The sequence below is a fragment of the Aquarana catesbeiana genome, linkage group LG01, assembly GCF_042186555.1.
Source record: "Aquarana catesbeiana isolate 2022-GZ linkage group LG01, ASM4218655v1, whole genome shotgun sequence".
Classification (NCBI taxonomy): domain Eukaryota; kingdom Metazoa; phylum Chordata; class Amphibia; order Anura; family Ranidae; genus Aquarana; species Aquarana catesbeiana.
In genome coordinates, this window is record NC_133324.1 from 60433154 (window position 1) to 60453938 (window position 20785).

A 20785-nucleotide genomic window follows, 5' to 3' on the forward strand; every position below is an offset into this window, starting at 1 on the left:
AATGAGAAGGCAGCGCTCAAATCATTGTACCCAACATTCGTTACAGTAATCGAGCCCGACTATTACATATTGGGGCCCCCCCCCCTTGACCCGCATATAGGGGCAATCCTAATTATACTATGGGACATACAGTCTCTATATTATACAGTATGCCACTCTAGGTCATGTATTGTAATGTTGCTTTCTATTATGTATATTGTATGATACTCTAGGTTATTGATTTCTGGACTATATGCATATAACCTGATATCACTCTATCTGTATAACTTGCCCTCGAATTAATATCTGTACATAATTACTATTTTGTCATGTTTGAAATGTTTTCCTCCATCGGGTTTCACTCCTAACCCGTACCGCACTGCCTATCGGCCCTGCTTCCCTGTGATAGCAAAAGATGTGATACTATTTTTCCCCTGTTCAGTTGCATTAATTTATGCTTTGACTTATTACTTATTAGCTTCACATTATGATCTGTGATCCGCCCGGCACGAAAAGAGCCGCCTGAGCGAAGTTTGGACTCATGGTGGCGCTGTGTGAGGTACAGAATCATCTGTCCTCCATCTTGCGACCCCAGCGGACATGCGCAGTCCGTTGGGGAAGCCAGACGTGCCGGCGGGTGCAGTGGGCGTGGCCACGCCTCACGACGTCTGCGTCCGCATGCGCTGTGGATGCCTGGCGGCGCGCGCTCCACCCGGGGGGCCAGTCCTAGTGTATCCGTCCCTCCCTCACCACAATCAGCTGTTGTATCTCCTCCATCAACAGCTGATAGGTGGGGAGGGCTTTATATATTCGGCTCCAGCCCACACCAGGCGTCATCTGCTGCAGACAGGACGCTCTTGGTGCGAGGTGCTGTGACACTTGGTTAGTAACTTATCCCCTACCTATTGACATGGATCCCTATGTTGAAGTCACTGGTTGTAAACCCTGCCTGTTGCCTATCATACTATATTTGCTTCACCCGCTATCTACTATGTTCTGGGGCTTTCCCTTCTCTTATGATATGCTTGGTGATCCATCCTTCCTCATTGAAATCACTAGTCATTTATGCTATCTAGATGTCATACATCTTTCTTTTCTGCCTTCTCACCCACTACATTTTCTCTCTCTCTTTTTCCCTTTCCCCTTCCTCCTCTTGCTTTCCTCCCCCCTCTTTTTCTTTCCCCTCCCCCTCCTTCCGAACGGCCCCCCCCCCCCCCCCTCCCCCTCTTCTACTTTCTGTTCCTTGCCTTCCTTCCTTCTCCTTTCCTTTCTTTTCCTCCCCCTCCCCCTCTTTTCCTTCCCCCCCCCCCTTTTTTTTTTTTTTTTTTTTCTCTTTCCCCCCCCCCCCTTCCCCTCCCCCCCTCCCTTTCCCTCCCCCCCTCCCCAGCCCCTCCCCCCTTTTCTCTTTCCCCCCCCCCCCCCTTTCCCTCCCCCCCTCCCCTGCCCCCCCCCCCCCCCTTTTCTCTTCCCCCCCCCCCCCCTCCCCCCCTCCCTCTCACCAACCAGGGTTTTAATATATTTCCCATTTCTATGTTGATTCTCCAGCTTTCTGAACCACATCTGATCCATATTTACCACCAGTTACTGCCCCCCATTATTGTAGGCGGACCAGGTAGGATACAGCTTTTGGATTTTCCATGTACTACTTTAATTATCCATATGTATGCACATCCTTACATATATATATATCTTCATGATTTACAGGATACACATTTGGCCCCAGTGTGACCTCAGATCTAAACTGTCATATGCCCGCTAACCTTGGGCCTTTCTTCCTACTGGAAGGAAGAATAAAACCACCCTATATATTTATACGTCTCTACTTCCACCTTGACAGTGGCTATGTGAATACTCCTGCTATACTTCACTAAAGCTCTACATACTACGACCAGGGAGCGTGTCCGATGGGCAGTACGTCAACATATCTATGTTTCTTTTAATTTGTCCTGGAATGCACAACCTATATCCGTAGATACCAATGTAAGTGTAAATAGAGAAATGAATGTGTATGTATACAGACTCATACAACTATAGATTTTGTATTTACGTTCCTTTATTGTGCACTCATCATGTCTATGTTATACATATTATTTCCCATATAGAAAATTCTTGTTGCAAACCCTACAATCACCCCTGAAGAAGGAGGCATAAGTAACTCCGAAACGCGTCGGGTGCACATGTATTGGTATCAACTTCTATATTTATGGAAATGCATTCCTTGTTTTTAACTTTGTAACTATGTGATTCACTTGATTATTTTTTGTAACTAATAAACTGTTATCTACTTTACATACCTTTTTTTTAAAATATTTTCTTAAAAAATGTGCCTTTAAAGTCCGCTAGGGGAACTTCTTTTGCTCTAAACTCTCTGACTTCGTTGCACTTTATTTGGACCTGACTTTTCCTGACATTCGGGTCAGGCCTCAACTGCTGTTATGTACCTCAGTGCTGAGATTACCTTGGTGGCCATTAAGAAAGCACTCACCAGCTTTTCTGGTTAACTTTAATGTGTATTTAAACCAAAAAACAAAAATGTAATATGTTGGAGCGTACCAGTCCCTTAAAATAGAACTCAAGTCTGCAATACTTACCTCTGCTTCAGCAGTCCAACGCCTGCAATATCCCTTGCCAGCATCTTCCAGGTGCCAGATCTTCAGTTGTTTTGGTTGGCCAACGTGGCATGATGTAAGTCCCGCACATGCTGACACACAGGACCAAGCCGAAATGTAAACAGAGCTGCGCATGCATAGCTCAGTGTAGATTTTAAAGAGGGCTACAGGCAGACAGGTACGTTTTATTTTCTTGCAGAAGAGACATTGCATGTCTATTTTACAATAAAAAGCTTGCCTGCTCCCATTTTTTTAAAATTCAGTTTTTAGTTCTTTTTAAAATGTGGTGTCTGCATTAGTTTTCTTTTTTACTATAAGAATATTTTTAGCAAATTCAGGAAATAGGAACACAGAAAGCAGAAACACCAGAACACTTACGTATTATGTGGTGTGAATACCGACTGGCGCAGTTTCTCCTGCCCACCCCCCTCTGATGCATTTCGCCCCATCTGCTGGGCTTAATCATATAAGACATTTAAGCCCCGTGGGCGCGGTAAAACACATCAGAGGGGCGTGGCCTGGAGGAGCCAGACTGAAATGGATCTTCACACCACTTAGTACGGAAGCTGTGTTCCACTGTGTGGCATTTCCTCTTTCTCTGTTCTGATTTTACTTCTGTTAGCCTGGATGAGTTTATGAACACTGGCACCCGATGTGTTTTTCCGACTGCAGGGGAAAGTTTCACAGTGCTTTTTTGCGTCGCTCTAAATTCTTTATGTATGGGCCAAAGATTAGAAAATGCCTATTGATCTTAACAATAATGCAGTGTCCTCTGCCCTTTCTGTGAGTTGAAAGAACAGCAAAAACTATTTTACCAATCTCATCTATCCACCTAGTAATAGAGATGTACAAAGGCAGACATATTGGAAGTCCAGCCCAGGTGACGATCCTGGGTTCCCTCCACACATAGTGGGAAAATGAATGTAGAGGAAAATGGACAAGAAGAGTGTTATTTGCAGGATTACTAGCACAAAAGAGAGAGATGTATGGGATCAATTTAAGGGCAGCTGTATCTTTATATATTAACGATATAGTCCCAGAGCCCCGGTCTTCTCTGGTGTTTACAGCCTATTCCAATGACAATTTCTTTGGAGCTGCTTATGCCGATTGACTTGAATAGAGTGCCGTAAACCGAGGACCTCCCGTCATAATATATAGCCCATTCGGGTCATCGGATGCTTGATGAAGAGGTTCTGCTTGGCCTTGAAATGTTGCCTTGACACTAAAGTTCCTAGAGGGTGAGACTGCTTTGTCTTGGTCATGATGGATGAGTGGAACTGGGATCTAAAGTGCAGAGATCTCATTGCTTGTTCTCAAGAGACATAAAAAGCCGGAGGCCACCAGCCATAACTGAGATACTAAATTGGTCAAATTACAGTTTAGACCTTTTTTTATTCCAGTATGCTGCCATAAGTAAAAACCTTCATAACAATCATGCCATTTGTTTCTTTCTCACAGAGTCTGACGTAGAAGATCTTTTGGAGGAATTGCTCTTTTGTCTCATCCATCTGATTGTGGAAGTTCCTCTTCTGTAAGTAACACCAACTTTATATTTGTGAATGAATGACGCGAAAGACTTTGTAAGCAAATCCGATGATATTTTTGCTTAGGCTGGGAACTAATATTAAGAGGGCAGGCTCCCCAGTAAAGGTGAAAATATCACAGGTAGGGGTAATTTGTTGGTGTGAAGAATGCAGGAAGTTAAGTTTGGGAGAACAAAAGGGTGATGTTAGGTTTTTCGAGGCACAGCCCCCTTTCGGCAGTAACTGTAGGATCTAGCTTCTAAATATTTGGGCAAAAAAAAAAAATAGTATTACTTTCTTTGAGACCTTAGATTACGGTGAGAAGGGACTAAAGCAATCTGAAATCCCTCCAACAGAAATAGTGCGTAGCACAGTAAGGCCTCCTTAGAACTTAAGGTATTCAAATGTCTCATTCCTTCACATATCCAAGAAAAAGGAGGATTATCCCTCATTTCAGTGCAGTGGGCTGAGCCTTGCAAATCCTTAATTTTTGCCCGTCAGGCAGATTCACTTCCAGAAATGCTGCTGTATAGTGTAAATATAGCTTAATATTCTAAAACGATTTATTCTAAACTCAGGCAATCCCTACTTACCCTATGGGTAACAGCGCTACCTATACACTGTAATCAAATTCACATAAACATCGTGTGCAATCATAAGTCTTATCAAAATCATGTGCAATCATAAATCATGTCTGTAATAAAAGTCAAAATGTGATCTCAATTACTGTAAACCAATGCAATCTATGTGCTATTCAGGCGACAGTTCCACTCCTTCATTACAGTGCTCTATACACAAAGACAGGGACAGGGTGTACTCCACTGTGTGCTTACGCCAGAAGACCTGGTACACAGACTTCACACCACACTCACCAGAAAGTTTTGACTCCTTGCATCAACAGGAGTGTCAAAACCAGCATGCGTAGTTATATCCAAGATGGTATGGCTTCCTTATACTCCAAATGATTTTTCGTTCTCTTTGAATATAAATGGTGGTTCCAGCTTATATCAGGAAGGGATTCTCCAGAGAGAGAAGAGAGGAGGATAGCCAACTTAGTGAGAAGTATAGCTGTTTTTCTTTTTAATGTGAAATAAATGCTTTTAGAATTTAAAGGATGTTTGCCTTAGAAAAGCATTAGATTCCAGTATTAAAGATGGCTGCCACACATTTCTTGTGCTGGAAGTGACGTCAACACTCACCCAACAGGTTTCGACATAGGACTTAATGTCATCAGGAGTAATTTCCGATAATGAAATGCATTGGGTGGGCACTTCCGGCACTAGAAATACGTGAACGTCCCTGTCTTTGTGTTTGGAGCACTGTAGTGAAGAAGTGGGACTGTCACCGGAATAGCACATTGACTTATGAATGAACACAATATTTAAGTTTTTATGAGGATTTGATTACAGTGTACAGGTAGTGCTGTTACCCATCGGGTAGGTGGGGATTTTTTTAAATTTCTTTAGTTGTTTTTACATAGCATAACAGCAGCAACCTGAGTTTTTTTTTTAAAGATTTTTTTTCAATTATTAGTTCATCACGTTCATCATCATGTTTTTCTTAGTTACTATTTCCCCATTTGTTTGCCATTAAAATATTCATAGTGTGGGTTAATAATTTCTTTATACAGTATACATTTATTCCAAACTGCATACCGCCTGTGATATCACTTTCGAACTAATGGGCCATGTATTATATTTGATGTATAGCGGTTTCAAGACTTATGCAGTGCAGTTTTTATGCTTGGAAATTACTATAAAATTACATTACCATATTAAATCCTTTATGAAATTTTAGTGATTGAGTTTGTCTACTATGAATGGCCTGATAATGTTACACAACTATAGTGACTTGTACAGGACTCTCTTTACTTGCTGCTGGGTGTGGGCAATCATGTGTGGCCTTTATCATTTGTTGCAGTAAGCTATGACCCACTGCTATTTGATTTTTGCTGATCCTTTCCATAATTGTTCGAGTGGTCACTTGCTGCTGATCCTTTTTCATAATTGTTTGAGTAGTCACAGGCCTCACGAAGTATGATGTATGCAATCATTGTGTTGGGTAGGTGCAGCGGGGTGTGGCAAGCAGTATACACACATATGATATGCAAGGAACGTCGTATTGTAACTGCCAAATCAACAGTACAAACAGACCCAGTGGGAAGCTCACCCATTTGGGGCCACTTACTGAGCAGAAGATACCCCCAGCAGATAGGAGATTCCTAGATGCCAACAGCGTCTGTCATGAGCAGCAAAGTGCGTCTTGGCCAGCCTGACCCAAAGGAAGGCTTCCTGTAGAGGTAGACATAGGCCCTGCTCTCTCTCTCTACGCCACCAGAACCTATCCCTATTGCTTCCACTGTCCCTGACAGACTGTGTTCCTGTCCCTATGCTGGCCCCACCAACCAAAAGCACTCCAAGCTCAGGAGCCAGGGTCTTAAATAGATGGTGCCCCGTCATCCAATGGGATTCCTGCCCCACTGTGACCGTGGAAACCATAGAGGAACTAAGTTCCTCCTTACTTTCTCCGCCATCTGCATTGCCGCTACGGTCGAGTGTCTCCTGCAGGGCACCTGACTACAATTGTTTTACCCTGTTATATTAGATCTGATGGCAAACCTCTAAATACCTTTCGTAATAAGTATCTGTTGTCTGCTTCTGTTATTCTGTTCAGCCAGTCTTGAGATTCACAGGCCTCTGCCACACTGCATTGTCTTTCCTATTTGGAGTGTCACAGACCATCCTGCCTTTGCCCTGTCAGAAAAATTCTAGTCTGGCATTTAATCCCACTGCAGATTGCTCTGGCAACTCTTGCCCTGTGTATGCTCTAAGTATTCATAAAGTAGCCACCTGTGCTATGAATGAACTTATTAGTGTGTCAGACACTTGCATTCACCCCTGTGTTCTGTGTTTTCACCCATCGGCCCCTTCGGGACTACTGATAGCTGCATGCAGTGGTTCCTCCCTCTGGCTTGTGTACTGTACATCATAACAGGATTCAAGGGCTGGCAGGAGGAATCCATGCATGTGGTTTAGGAAACAGGTAATTAACCTGTATGGCTTTTTCAATACTTGGTGTTTGAAGAAGGTATGGTTTTGGCTACAAGTGGACCCTGTGCTGTGAGGGTCAATTTAATGAAAGGGCCAAGTGATGGAACCTATCAAAAGGGGAACAGTTGGTTAATACCATTAGTGTAGTAGTCGTTTTAGGCTGAGTATTCCTGAATGCTATGGTTCTGTGCACTTTAGGATTCTTCCAAACCAAGATGGAAGGAATTGGCGTGATGGGATTTCAGTAACAGGTGCTGCAGCTCACAACAAAGCAAATGTTTCCCTAATTCACTTACCTGTATTCAGCTATTCAGATGACTTTACGCTAAAGCACATATGTCGAACACAAGGCCCAAGGGCTGAATCTGGCCCACCAAGCCTTGTCATGTGGTCCTCACACCCAGTTTTGAACCCAGTTTTTCAGGGAGGTACTAGAGCCAAATACACGGGTAGCGGAGCTGTCTACACAGGAAGGTTCTAGAGCTGGGCAAGGTAGGAGAGAGTAGAGATATGAGGAAGCTTTTGGGGGTGAGGGGGTGGTTGGGGTTGCACACTGTATATAAACCCTGTACACAGAGCACCTTTGAACTCTATACCTACAGTGCCTTGAAAAAGTATTCATACTCCTTGAAATGTTACAACCAAAAATGTAAATTTATTTTATTGGGATTTTATGTGATAGTCCAATACAAAGTGGCACGTAATTGTGAAGTGGAAGAAAAATGATAAATGTTTTTTAATTTTTTTTTTTACAAATATGTGAAAGGTGTGGCATGCATTTGTATTCAGCCCCCAAGAGTCAATACTTTGTAGAACCACCTTTCGCTGCAATTACAGCTGCAAGTCTTTTTGGGGATGTCTCTACCAGCTTTCCACATCTAGAGAGTGAAAATTTTGCCCATTCTTCTTTGCAAAATAGCTCAAGCTCTGTCAGATTGGATGGAGAGCATCTGTGAACAGCAATTTTCAAGTCTTATTAAAGATTCTCAATTGGATTTAGGTCTGGACTTTGACTGGGCCATTTTAACACATGAATATGCTTTTGATCTAAACCATTCCATTGTAGCTCTGGCTGTGTATGTTTAGGGTCGTTGTCCTGCTGGAAGGTGAACCTCCGCTCCAGTCTCAAGTCTTTTGCAGACTCTAACAGGTTCTTCTTCTAAGATTGCCCTGTATTTGGCTCCATCCATCTTCCTTTCAACTCTGACCAGCTTCCCTGTCCCTGCTGAAGAAAAGCAAACCTCAATTTTGGTCTCATCTGACCAGAGCACCTTCTTCCACACGTTAGCTGTGTCCCCCACATGGCTTCTCGCAAACCTGCAAACAGGACTTCTTATGGCTTTCTTTCAACAATGACTTTCTTCTTGCCACTTTTCTATAAAGGTCAGATTTGTGGAGTGCACGACTAATAGTTGTCCTGTGGACAGATTCTCCCCCCTGAGCTGTGGATCTCTGCAGCTCCTCCGGAGTTACCATGGGCCTCTTGGCTGCTTCTCTGATGGTCTCCTTGCCCGCCCTGTCAGTTTAGATGGACGGCCATGTCTTGGTAGGTTTGCAGTTGTCATACTATTTCCATTTTCGGATGATGGATTGAACAGTGCTCTGTGAGATGTTTAAATCTTGGGATATTCTTTTTTATAACCAAACCCTGCTTTAAACTTCTCCACAACTTTATTCCTGACCTGTCTGGTGTGTTCCTTGGCCTTCATGATACTGTTTGTTCACTAAGGTTCTCTAACAAACCTCTGAGGGCTTCACAGAACAACTGTATTTATACTGAGATTAAATTACACACAGGTAGACTCTATTTACTAATTAGGTGAGTTCTGAAGGTAATTGGTTCCATTAGATTTTAGTTGGGGGCTATCAGAGTAAAGGGGGATGAATACAAATGTACGCCACGCTTTTCCGATATTTATTGCCAAACATTTTGGTAACCATTTATCATTTTCCCTCCACTTCACAATTATGTGCCATTTTGTGTTGGTCTATCACATAAAATCCCAATAAAATACATTTACATTTTTGTTTGTTATCTGACAAAATGCAAAAAATTTCAAGGGGTATGAATACTTTTTCAAGGCACTGTAGCATACTCTTGAACTCTGTACATAGCAAACTCTGCACTGTGTACCCGGCGCACCCCTGAACCCTGCACTGTGTACCCGGCGCACCCCTGAACCCTGCACTGTGTACCCGGCGCACCCCTGAACCCTGCACTGTGTACCCGGCGCACCCCTGAACCCTGCACTGTGTACCCGGCGCACCCCTGAACCCTGCACTGTGTACCCGGCGCACCCCTGAACCCTGCACTTTGTACCCGGCGCACCCCTGAACCCTGCACTTTGTACCCGGCGCACCCCTGAACCCTGCACTTTGTACCCGGCGCACCCATGAACCCTGCACTGTGTACCCGGCGCACCCCTGCGCTCGGCGCGCCCCTGCACTCTGCCCTCTGTGCACAGCGCACTCCTGATACATCTGGCCCTTTGAGGGGAGCCATACTGCTGATGTGGCCCGCAATGACATTGACACCCCTGCTCTAAAGGCTCAAGTGACTGGGCAACTCTCTGCAGAGAACCTCTTTAATGTCCAACAAACGTCCTTCATCGTCGCTGACCTTGTAAACTGCACCATGTATTTACATTACACATTAACACAGGTTCATGCTGCCAGTATTAAAGAAGCCTGTACTGTACAAGGATGAGGACTCCTCTCTGCCTAGTGAATAAATAATTGCTGTCATGAAAGTTATTCCAGGCTGCAGTGTGTCTTATCTTCAGTGTATGTGCATTGTTCCTGAATAGTGAGAGGCCCTTTCCCTGCGTCCGCATGATAAATGTCTGTCTGATAAGCTGCAGCCTCATTTACTGTATGCTAAAGTTTAATGTATAAATACATTCATTATGTCAGATGGTCAGTCTCTCGCCTCCTCTCCCTCCCACCCAATAGACTGAAATCTCTGGCCAGTGGGAGAAGGAGACAGCCTGACGGGCTCTGCTGAAGCTTGCCGTCAGCTGCCTGATAAGAAACCGCTAGATGTAGAGGCGGCCTGCAGAACAAAGCCTCAACAACCAGAACATTAAACATGACCTAAACAGTGCAGTCATTCTGACTGCATGGACATGCATGGAGCATGACACCTCTTGCCCTCCCCTCTGGTCTGTGTAGATCCAAGCTATGATACATATGCTACCAGAAGTCACGAAGACTCCTCTTAAAGTGTACCTGTCACTGGGCAGCTATGTCTGCATATTCAGCATCCTGTTGCCAACAGTCAGTAAAGAATAGAGCACAGCCAACAGTGGCACCATATGAATCAAGTTGAAAAAATAGCCAGCACTCCTAAAACACTATGAGGGAAATTTATCAAAACTGGTGCAGTGAGAATCTGTAGCAGCTGTCCTTTCCAGCCAATCGGCTCCTTTTTTCGGCTTGTTTAGCTAAATTGGAACTAAAGTTCCACTGTCACAAACTAGGAGCAGGCAGGCTTTTTTTGCAGAAGAGACAAGTAATGTCTCTTTTCTGCAAAAAAATACACCTACCTGCCTGCTGGCAGCATTCTCTGGCATATAAACAGAGATGTGCACATTGCTGGCACAGTCCCCATGTGTCAGCATGATTGACTCCTGCACATGTGCTGGAATTACGTCATCCCAAGCTGGACAATGAAGAGGCCCGAAGACCAGCACTCATAAGAAGATGCTGGTGCTGGCGAGGGATGGGGGCCAGTAAAGGAAAGGTACGTTTTTTTTTTTTTTTCTTCTTTGTTTTTATATTAACAAACATGTTATGCTTACCTGCTCTTCTCGGGTCTCTCAGAGGCACTCCCGGCTCCTTCCCCCTGCTGAGTGCCCCCATAGCAAGCTGGAAGAGCAGGAAAGCATAACATGTTTGTTCTAAAAAATAAATCCCTGCTTGCTATGGGGGCACTCATGCGAGCCTGGCCACGCTCTTGCTCCCTCCTCGCTGGCTGTGATTGACAGCAACAGGATAATGGCTCCCGCTACAGCTCCTGAGCCAGTAAGGAGAGAGAGTAGCTACAGGCATCATCCCAGTGTCCTTGTTTAGAGCCGGCAGTGGACTTTTTATGTAAAATCGATCCTAGCGGCTAATTAGCCCCTGGATCGCTTTTAAAGGCGGCGTGAAGGGGTTCCCCCTGCTGTCTTCCTGGGTTCTCTAGTCCCACTGGGGAGCTTAGAACTGCAGCTACGTTTCTGCCAGCTGATCATAGAGATAATCGTGGACCAGAACGACCCTGATAAACTCTATGGTCTAAGAAACAAGGAGTATTTCGTCACTGCTGGTTTTGCTGGATGTAAATCAAGCCATTACTGCCCTGGAAAAGCATTGAATCAAACGATCTGTTTGATCTGATGTTTTTAAGGGCAGAACAGAAGTTTGGAGTATAATTGCCCCCAGATCCCCCTTACTAGCAGAATAAATTTGGAAGGAAAGAAATTTGAGTAATCCTATGGGCTGCTCTAAGACCATAACCTCTCTTTTCATGCAATTTTAAGCTGTGCAAACTCCCTATCAATATCAAATGTGTGCTTGAAGCTGCAGTGGGTATAGGGAGATGGTGCTAGTCAGACCCTGAAAACACATTGGACTACTTTAGGCCTGGTTCGCACCTATGCGTTTTTCAGTGCGGTTTCAGATTCGCAGAAATGCACTACAGTCCATTTAACATGGTTTCCTATGGGTCATGTTCACATTTCTGCGTTTTCCACTAGTGCGTTGTTTGGAAAGGGTCAGGGACTCTTTTTTTTTTTTTTTTTTTTTTCCCGTGGCAGGTTGCATTTTTGGTTCCATAGACTTCAATGGAAATGCATCAGTGCTTGCTTTTTTTTATATGTTTCTGCTGCATGTTTGCTGGTTTCTCCTGTCACCATTTTTGTCTTGGTGTCAGGAAAACTTGTCAGTAATGCTTTTTGCAGCGGAATGAAGCAGCAGACAGAAATGACACTTGGTGCTCTTAATTGAGACAAGTACACACTATGGAGGGATATGCATTGTTCACGTTTCATGTCTGAGCTTTACAACCACTTTGCGTGCCTTTTGGCTTGTCTGCAGCCTTATGCTACACCTTGCTGTGCTGTGCATGGCTTTCCTTCTTTGGAACTGACATTTTATTGCCTCCAAGGAAATACGGTTAGGTCACATCAGGGGTGCGATTAAAGTCTTAAGCATGAGCATGAATCTTTAGAAGGTATAGGTCCCAGGGAGTTTATAATTAGTTTCTTCAGAGACTTTAGAAGCCGAATTTGGAATCCCTGACTTGTAGAATCACAGACTTTGGTTAAGGTGTTTTCAGAAATGAAAATACAGTAAAACCTTGGATTGCAAGCATAATTCGTTCCGGAAACATGCTTGCAGTCCAAAGCACTTGTATTTCAAATTTCCCCATAAGAAATAATGGAAACTTAAATAAGTCGTTCCACAACCATTTATTCATAAGTCCTTCAGTTTATAATCCATATAAAAAGATTATAGCAATGTGATAGGTTGTGTAACCATAAAATGTCCATCCAGAAATAGAAGCCTCCACAAGGGGTTTAGAAGCAAAATCCAGCAGGAGCTCCAGAGTATAAAAGAGAAGAGAGGCGCCTCTAAGTGTAGCAGTAAGTTGCTAAATATTGTACCTTCATTAAATGTAACAATATTGCTACACTTAGAGGCGCCTCTCTTTTCTTTTATACTCAGTTGTGACTTGATGCTACTTGTATATCAAGACAAAATTTATTTAAAAATTTTGCTTGTCTTGCAAAATGCTCTCAAACCAAATTACTCTCAAACCAAGGTTTTACTGTATACTAGAAACCTTGTGGATTTTACTAATACCAGAGAAGGACAAGGATACATTAATAAAACATTTCATGTTTATTACAAAAAAGTTATAATTTTGTAAAGATATAAAAACATAACATCAGTACTCCTATAGAATGATGCAGGCCATAAATTTAGAACAATATTTCTTTGCTGATATGTCAGGTCAACGCGTTTCACCAATATTGCTTCCTCAGGACCTAAACATTTTAACTGCAAAGAAAAATGGCCTATTTGCGCCAATTAGAGCCAGAAGACATCCGATGGTGTGCTGTGGTATGCCTATAGCATAATGGGATCATGCAAAACTTGCATCAAATAGTCTCAGTAGATGGATCCCAGAAAAAAAGGGGGGAGGCAACAATCAAAAACGCAATCTCAAGATCCAAATGTTCAAACCACTATTTGTTCATATGACCTGAGTTAGTAGTGCCAAATGTATCCAAATGACACCAATACATTAAGGACATTGTTCAGTAATCTAGATACATATTCACCAAACCGATGAGGATAAGTACTATCAATGATATCACATTAATAAGGTATATAGCAGCTTATGCCAGGCAACATAAGTACACCTCTTCATCTATTAGGAATAGCCATCAGCCACAACCCATCCAAAGGCCTGCAGTAACCATCCATCATCCAAAAATGGAAAGAGTATGGCACAACTGCAAACCTACCAAGACATGGCCGTCCACCTAAACTGACAGGCCGGGCAAGGAGAGCATTAATCAGAGAAGCAGCCAAGAAGCCCATGGTAATTCTGGAGGAGCAGCGGAGATCCACAGCTCAGGTGGGAGAATCTGCATGACAACAGACGACTCACAAAAACGCATTAAAAACTCACCAAATGCATCAGCTGCAACCTGCGTAGGTGCGAACCAGGCCTTAGAGTCAAGGCTGTTAATACAATTTCCAGCAGCAATAAGGATTCCGCAAGGAGAACTGCCAGATGCATTGGCTACAGATTCTGTTTTACGGCTCGGTCATAAAAAATAGAGCATGTCCATAGGGACTCTGCGGGATGTCGTATGTCACTTGTGCTGTGTGAGGGAAGGATAAGAAGGCTGCAGGCATTAGGCAAAGGCTGAAAGGGGATGAGGGTTTTTATTGATGTGAAGGAAGGACATGAGCAACGAAGAAAATCACTAGAGGACTTGAAATAAGATCTGTAAGCAATAGATTTAGGTGGACCTCCACCGTGCCACATCCAATATCTATACACACAAAGAACAATAGGAGCCCTGTTTGTCAGAACAAGACTTTATCGACACAACATGAGGCAACTAGTATTAAAATTGTAATGCTTTATTTCTCCTACAATCACAATTAAAAAATATAATGTAATTGCAACACCTTCTATACATAAAGTATCCAATACCAGAACGATGCCCAACCCAGAAATGGAGATATGCAGTCAACATGGAGTAGTGCTGAGCAGTGTACGAATTGCTGTGTTGCTGATAGTGTAAACATCAATATCAGGTAAAATGTCTATAGTTACTCCATTCTGGAAAGTCTACGTGTTTCGCAAAGGTGTCTCGCTTCCTCAGGACTGGTTGGGTGGGCGCTGGTCTAGATAAATGTGGTGAGTAGATGATACAAGTCTTGGGGGCAGACACAGGAGCCCCCCCCAGGCGGGAAGAGAAGGGGGGCGCAAAGCCTCCCCAAGAAGGCAGATCCAGACATACAAACATCCACAGATCGTCCAGTATTAAATTGGGCACACTCCCACAGAGCGATAGATGGGACCAAGGTCATCAATTCCCTGGGACGTTGAGTCTTGGGTTAAATGGTGATATGCGCCGTTAGCACTGGTCTAAACTGTATTATGGAAACCAATTACAAGTACCACTTGGCACAGGAATGGGAATTGAGTATAGCTTCATCCTTGTTTTTCTTTGACACATTTGTAATTCTTATCAGGTTGATCTGTTATAGGAATAAGACCATACACCATGGCTTTCCCTTTTTATTTGCAGGGTGTGATTGATAGTGGCCGTACTCAGTCACTTCGGCTCTGTGTACTCACATCATCCCTGTTATCGGGATCAGCTGGCTGGACACGACTTGTGCTCCACAGACCCGGCTGGGAACAGATAATCCTTGGTATGCCAGTCTGCAGATAGACGTGTATTGAATGCTGGAGATGTCTGTGTCTCTGTGTTTACCACAACACTTCCTTAGCATGAAGCTGTTAACATGCAGTAAACCATCTTTGGCTCGCCAGCCCGTAAACAAACCCGCCTCTATTGTCGGTACACAGTCAGGCAGTTGTCATTTATTGAAGACGTTTTAGTTTGTTATGTATGCAGCTGTAGGCGGCAGATAAAATTCTGTAATGAACTGCTGTGCCAGGCTGGAAACATAACCAGCAGCAGAAAGTTGACCCAATTTACCAACCTTTTATCGATGCTTGTATCATTTTCCCATGACCCCTTGCAACTGCAGGCCTTTAAGTGGTTGTAAACACACTACATACACATATACCCAGTGAAGTGACTGGCCTCAGGTGATACACAGAGATGAAACCAGTCCTCCTACGAAAGTTGTACCAGTTTATCTGCCATCTTCCCTTCTCTATATCTGTTCAAAGTGCAGAATTTACAAAGCTTTTCTGAGCTGTCAAAAAAAGGGGGCGGAGCTACACTCTGCAGAGCTCAGTGAGGAGACCTCGAGAGCCGATTGGAGGGAAGGGACCCCCCCCCCCTCCACACAGCTCACAGGAAAAAAGCTGAGACTGTCAATCAGCTGGAGATCCCTCCCCTGTCACCAGTTTTGTCTGTGTCAGGAAAACTTGACCATAATGACTGATGCTTTTAGCAGAGGAAGGAGGCAGCAAACAGAAATTACACTTAGCGCTTTTAATTGAGACAAATACACACTATAGAGCAGGCGTCTCAAAACTACGGCCCCCCAGTTGTTCAGGAACTACAATTCCCATCATGCCTAGTCATGTCTGTGAATGTCAGCGTTTTACAATGCCTCATGGGACGTGTAGTTCCGCAACAGCTGGAGTGCTGTAGTTTGGAGATCCCTGCTATAGAGGGATATGCTTTGTTCATTTTTCTTGTCTGAGGTTTACAACAACTTTGAGTGCCTTTTGGGTTGTCTGCAGCCTTATGCTACACCTTGCTTTGCTGCATGGCTTTCCTTCTTTGGAACTGACATTTAGTACCTCCATGAAAATGTTAGGTCACTCAGGGGTGTGATTAAAATCTTAGAGGAACTGCAGTCAGCTCACATTATTTGTAAAAAAAACATCTTTGCCATTCTGATGCTTATCTCCAACTAATTTGCATATTATTTTATATATACTGTCATTCTGTACTTGCCACATATGCTGCAGAAATCTCCCTCCACTGAGTCTGGCTGCAACCGTTTTAACTGTGGGCAGCTGAAGCTGCTGTCTGTTCACTTCCTGGATTCACACAGACACACACCTCCAGCTCTGCAGCTCTTATTGGCCCTCTTATGACTCCCCCTCCATCTTCTTGGCGGCAAACTCTCATGAGAGTGAGAGAGAGAGAGAGCTGTGTGTGATGTCATAAGCCTAGGCTTTTTACCAGACAAACTATATAGAAAGAAAAATTCCCCTAGTGGTGGATTTTAGAGGCACATGTAAAAAGGCGTAAAGAGTATGTACAGTATAAACAGTAATTTATTAATTGAAAACGTAGTAAAAACACAAAGCAATAGTATAACAATAATTATAAGGAATGCAAATCGGGTACTTGTACACAGATACAGTGTTGAACCAATATTCGGTGGATGACGTTTAGAAAATGTCTTGGATAGACATATGCAGATTGCAGGATGATTCCGGCCTGAACAGACATCCATTCTTTTGTGTCTAAAAATCTATCCAAGACATATTTTCTAAACGTCATCCACCAAGCCATTACCAGCTATCTATTACGTACCCTTTTGAGCCATCTACTGAGCCACTATCAGGACCCGTCCTCGGCCTCAGTGGAGCTCCAGGTTTTTATACCTTCCTACGCCCTTTTTTTGGGGCTTTTTTTCTCCACTTTTTTGAACAGAATACCACCTATTCACATCTATACGTAAAAAAACTTACTGTAACGCATGAAGTAACAGCACTGGTAATATGATAATGAACTTCCATCTACCATAATCAGGAATACGCTGGATAGACAGACAATGTCAGTGCCTTAGTTTTTAACTGTTATGGAATGCTAAGTCAGCCTACACAGTGTTAACAATTCTCTGTAAACTTATACACCCCCCGAGGAAGGAGGCTAAGTAACTCCGAAACGCGTCGGGTGCAAGAATATTGGTTCAACACTGTATCTGTGTACAAGTACCTGATTCGCATTCCTTATAATTATTATTATACTATTGCTTTGTGTTTTTACTACGTTTTCAATTAATAAATTACTGTTTATACTGTACATATTCTCTTTACGCCTTTTTACATGTGCCTCTAAAATCCACCACTAGGGGAATTTTTCTTTCTATATATATATTCAATTTAGGATGTGACACAACCTTGCAGTCAATCACCGATCTACAACTTTTGTTACCAGACAAGAAACAGGAAGTGGGCTGTATAAGGTATTTTACTGGCAGAAAAAAAAATGTTTTACTATCCAAAGTTAAAACAACAAGGGCAGAAGATTTAATAGATGGAAAGATGAAAAAAATTACTGAAGTTCCACTTTAAGCATGAGCATGCATCTTTAGAAGGTATATAGTCCCAGGAAATTTATGATTACAGTTTCTTCAGAGACTTTAAAAGCAGAATTTGGAATCCCTGACTTGTAAATATACATACTTTGGTTAAGATGTTTTCAGAAATGAAAATATACTAGAAACCTTGCAGACTTTACTGGTACCAGAGAAGGACAATGATACATTATTTAATAAAACATTTTATGTTCATTACAAAAAAGTTAAAATTTTGTCAAGATATAAAAACATAACGTCAATACTGTACTCGTATAGAATGATGCAGGCCATATATTTAGACTTGAACAATATTTCTTTGCGTATATGTCAGGAGGTTGACGCGTTTCACAAATATTGCTTCCTTAGCACCTCAACATTCTAACTGCAAAGAAAAATGGCCTATATGCACCAATTAGAGCCAGAAGAGAGCCGATGGTGTGCTGTATGACAAAGCTGTGGTATGCCTATAGCATAATGGGATCATGCAAAACTTGCATCAAATAGTCTCAGTAGATGGATCCCAGAAAAAATGGGGGAGGCAACAATCAAAAAGGCAATCTCGATATCCAACTGTTCAATCCACTATATGTTCATATGACCTGAGTTAGTAGTGCCGAATGTATCCAAATGACACCAATACATTAAGGTCAGTAATCTAGGTACATATTCACCAAACTGATGAGGATAAGGCCCCCTTTACACTTGTGCGACTTGTCCTGTGACTTGGGACTTTAGTGTTGCATGACGAGTCGTTCCCCATGATTTCCAATGATAACCATTCATATATGTGCGACTTCAAGTCGTGCCGACTTCAAAGTAGTCCCTTTACTACTTTGGTCCGACTTTCATGCGAGTTGAGGTCCATATACCTCGAGTTTACACAGGCATTCCCTGAAATTGCGGCAAAATTATGTGACTTTGAAGTCGCGGTAGTGTGAAAGAGGCCTTAGCACCATCAATGATATCACATCAAAAAAGTATATAGCATCTTATGCCAGGCAACATAAGTACGCCTCTTCATCTATTAGGCTGGCCATCAGCCACAACTTATCCGACAGGCCTGCAGTAACCATCCATCATCCGAAAATGGATAGAGTGTGCCACAACTAAAAACCTTCCAAGACATGGCTGTCCACCTAAACTGACAGGCTGGGCAAGGAGAGCATTAATCAGAGAAGCAGTCAAGAAGCCCATGGTAACTCTGGAGGAGCTGCAGAGATCCACAACTCAGGTGGGAGAATCTGTCCACAGGACAACTATTAGTTTAGTCGTGCCCTCCACAAATCTCTCATTTATGGAAGAGTGTGGCAAGAAGAAAGCCATAAGAAGTCCCATTTGCAGTTTGCGAGAAGCCATGTGGAGGACACAGCAAACATGTGGAAGAAGGTGCTCTGGTCAAATCTGAACTTTTTTGACCTAAAAGAAAAACGCTATGTGTGGTGGAAAACAAAGTGCACATCAATCTGAACACACCATCCCCACCGTGAAACATGATGGTGGCAGCATCATGTTGTGGGGATGCTTTTCTTCAGCAGGGACAGGGAAGCTGGTCAGAGTTGATGGCAAGATGGATAGAGCCAAATACAGGGCAATCTTAAAACCTGTTCTAGTCGGCAAAAAACTTGAGACTGGGGCGGAGGTTCACCTTTACACTTACAAATTACACTCTTTTAAGAAGTTGGATGCTCTAGGATGAGATAGCCAGGTATGTTTTAGTAACACTTTAACATCGGAGCTATGCAAAACCAAAGCCTGGGATGCACCTTTGAGGAGAGACAGGAGGACCTTTGCCAGTGGCTATAATCTTCAAGTAAACTGGTTTACACCCGAGTGTCGGATGCTGGAGTAACTAATGAATGGTCCATAACAATCAGGTGGAAAATATGCCAGCACAGTTTATTCTTTTGCTATGTTCTGCATACTGTTTTCTGCATTTCATATAGCAAAATGCAGTATTTTAAAACCATCAGATAGTCTTTCATCAGGCATAGTGACCTCAAAGGCAGTTCAAATTGCAAAAGATTAACGTGGGATGGCAACTTATTTTCATATGGTTAGACACCACCATTCATATGTGGACACCACCCTCGATGGATCAGTTGGGAGAAGGGGAGGCAGTCAGCCAGGTTGTGTTTTTTTGGATGAGAACTACAGTTTCTCCTCTGAAGATAAGGCCATAGCTGGGTGTGTCCAGTCACTTCCCTTCGATGAAATGTAACCCCATCCTAAAAAAGCAGGGAAGAACACCCAACTCCACGCTGGCCCCTGTTTTCTTTTCAAAGAAATGTTGTGCACATACCTTTCGCTTGATGTAGCTTTGGTCTGGTTGTATGACATCACAGGTCCTCTTCTTCCTGTAGTGGGAAAACCTGAATTCTGAAGATGCCAGCACCACGTAACATGGGTGCCACTCTGCAATATTCTCCTGTGTACTCAGCTTGGGTGAAAGCCCTCAGGGCCCACCAGGCTGTGATGCCACAGGGTCAAAGGAAATGGGTTGGATGGCACTGGGCCCCATTCCACGCAAAAGGCAACAGTGCAGTGCTCCTGAAATGGGTAGTATACTTGGTGACAACTCTGAAAATAATATATTGCAACAAGAGCTGCATTTTTTTTTTTTTTTTTTTTTTAAAGTAGACCTAACATTGAATTGAACTCTCAATTTTTCTGTTGGGTTTTACTTTTAACTGTATTGTTAACTTTCCAATGCACTACTACAAGGCAATGCAGTGCATTGATGTGCGCAGAACCTATTGAAAGCAATATGGTTTTCTCCTGTCTGTGCGATTTTGCTGTGCTGTAAGATGTAGCAAAAGAGTACAATGCCCCCAGCATGAGCTAACCCTCCATGTCTCAACAAATATATCTGATCCCTCATGGCGAAACAGCATTGTGTAAGCATGAAGAGAAATGTTGACTCAACAGTTCTAAGTAATTGCTGGACTATCTGTCTCCATGCCTCCGTCTCGGAGATCCCTCAGTGGATTGTGTGCAGACTGTTAATTCACTTCCTCTGGTGGAACACCCTGCGTGATCCCGTACTGTCTGGACACGGCATGTCACATACTAGACACTGTGTTGACAGCACTGTTTCACAATA

General features: G+C 43.1%; 1 protein-coding gene across 3 annotated transcripts in view; it reads left to right on the forward strand.

Moving 5' to 3' along the window:
- The window catches only part of DYM (dymeclin), a 566463-nt gene that overhangs the window by 128057 nt on the left and 417621 nt on the right, over positions 1-20785 (forward strand). For all 3 annotated transcript variants that reach the window (XM_073619238.1, XM_073619231.1, XM_073619222.1), the window contains exon 6: positions 4047-4119. In XM_073619238.1, coding sequence (XP_073475339.1) covers positions 4047-4119 — 73 coding nt within the window. The remainder of the gene's footprint in view (positions 1-4046; positions 4120-20785) is intronic.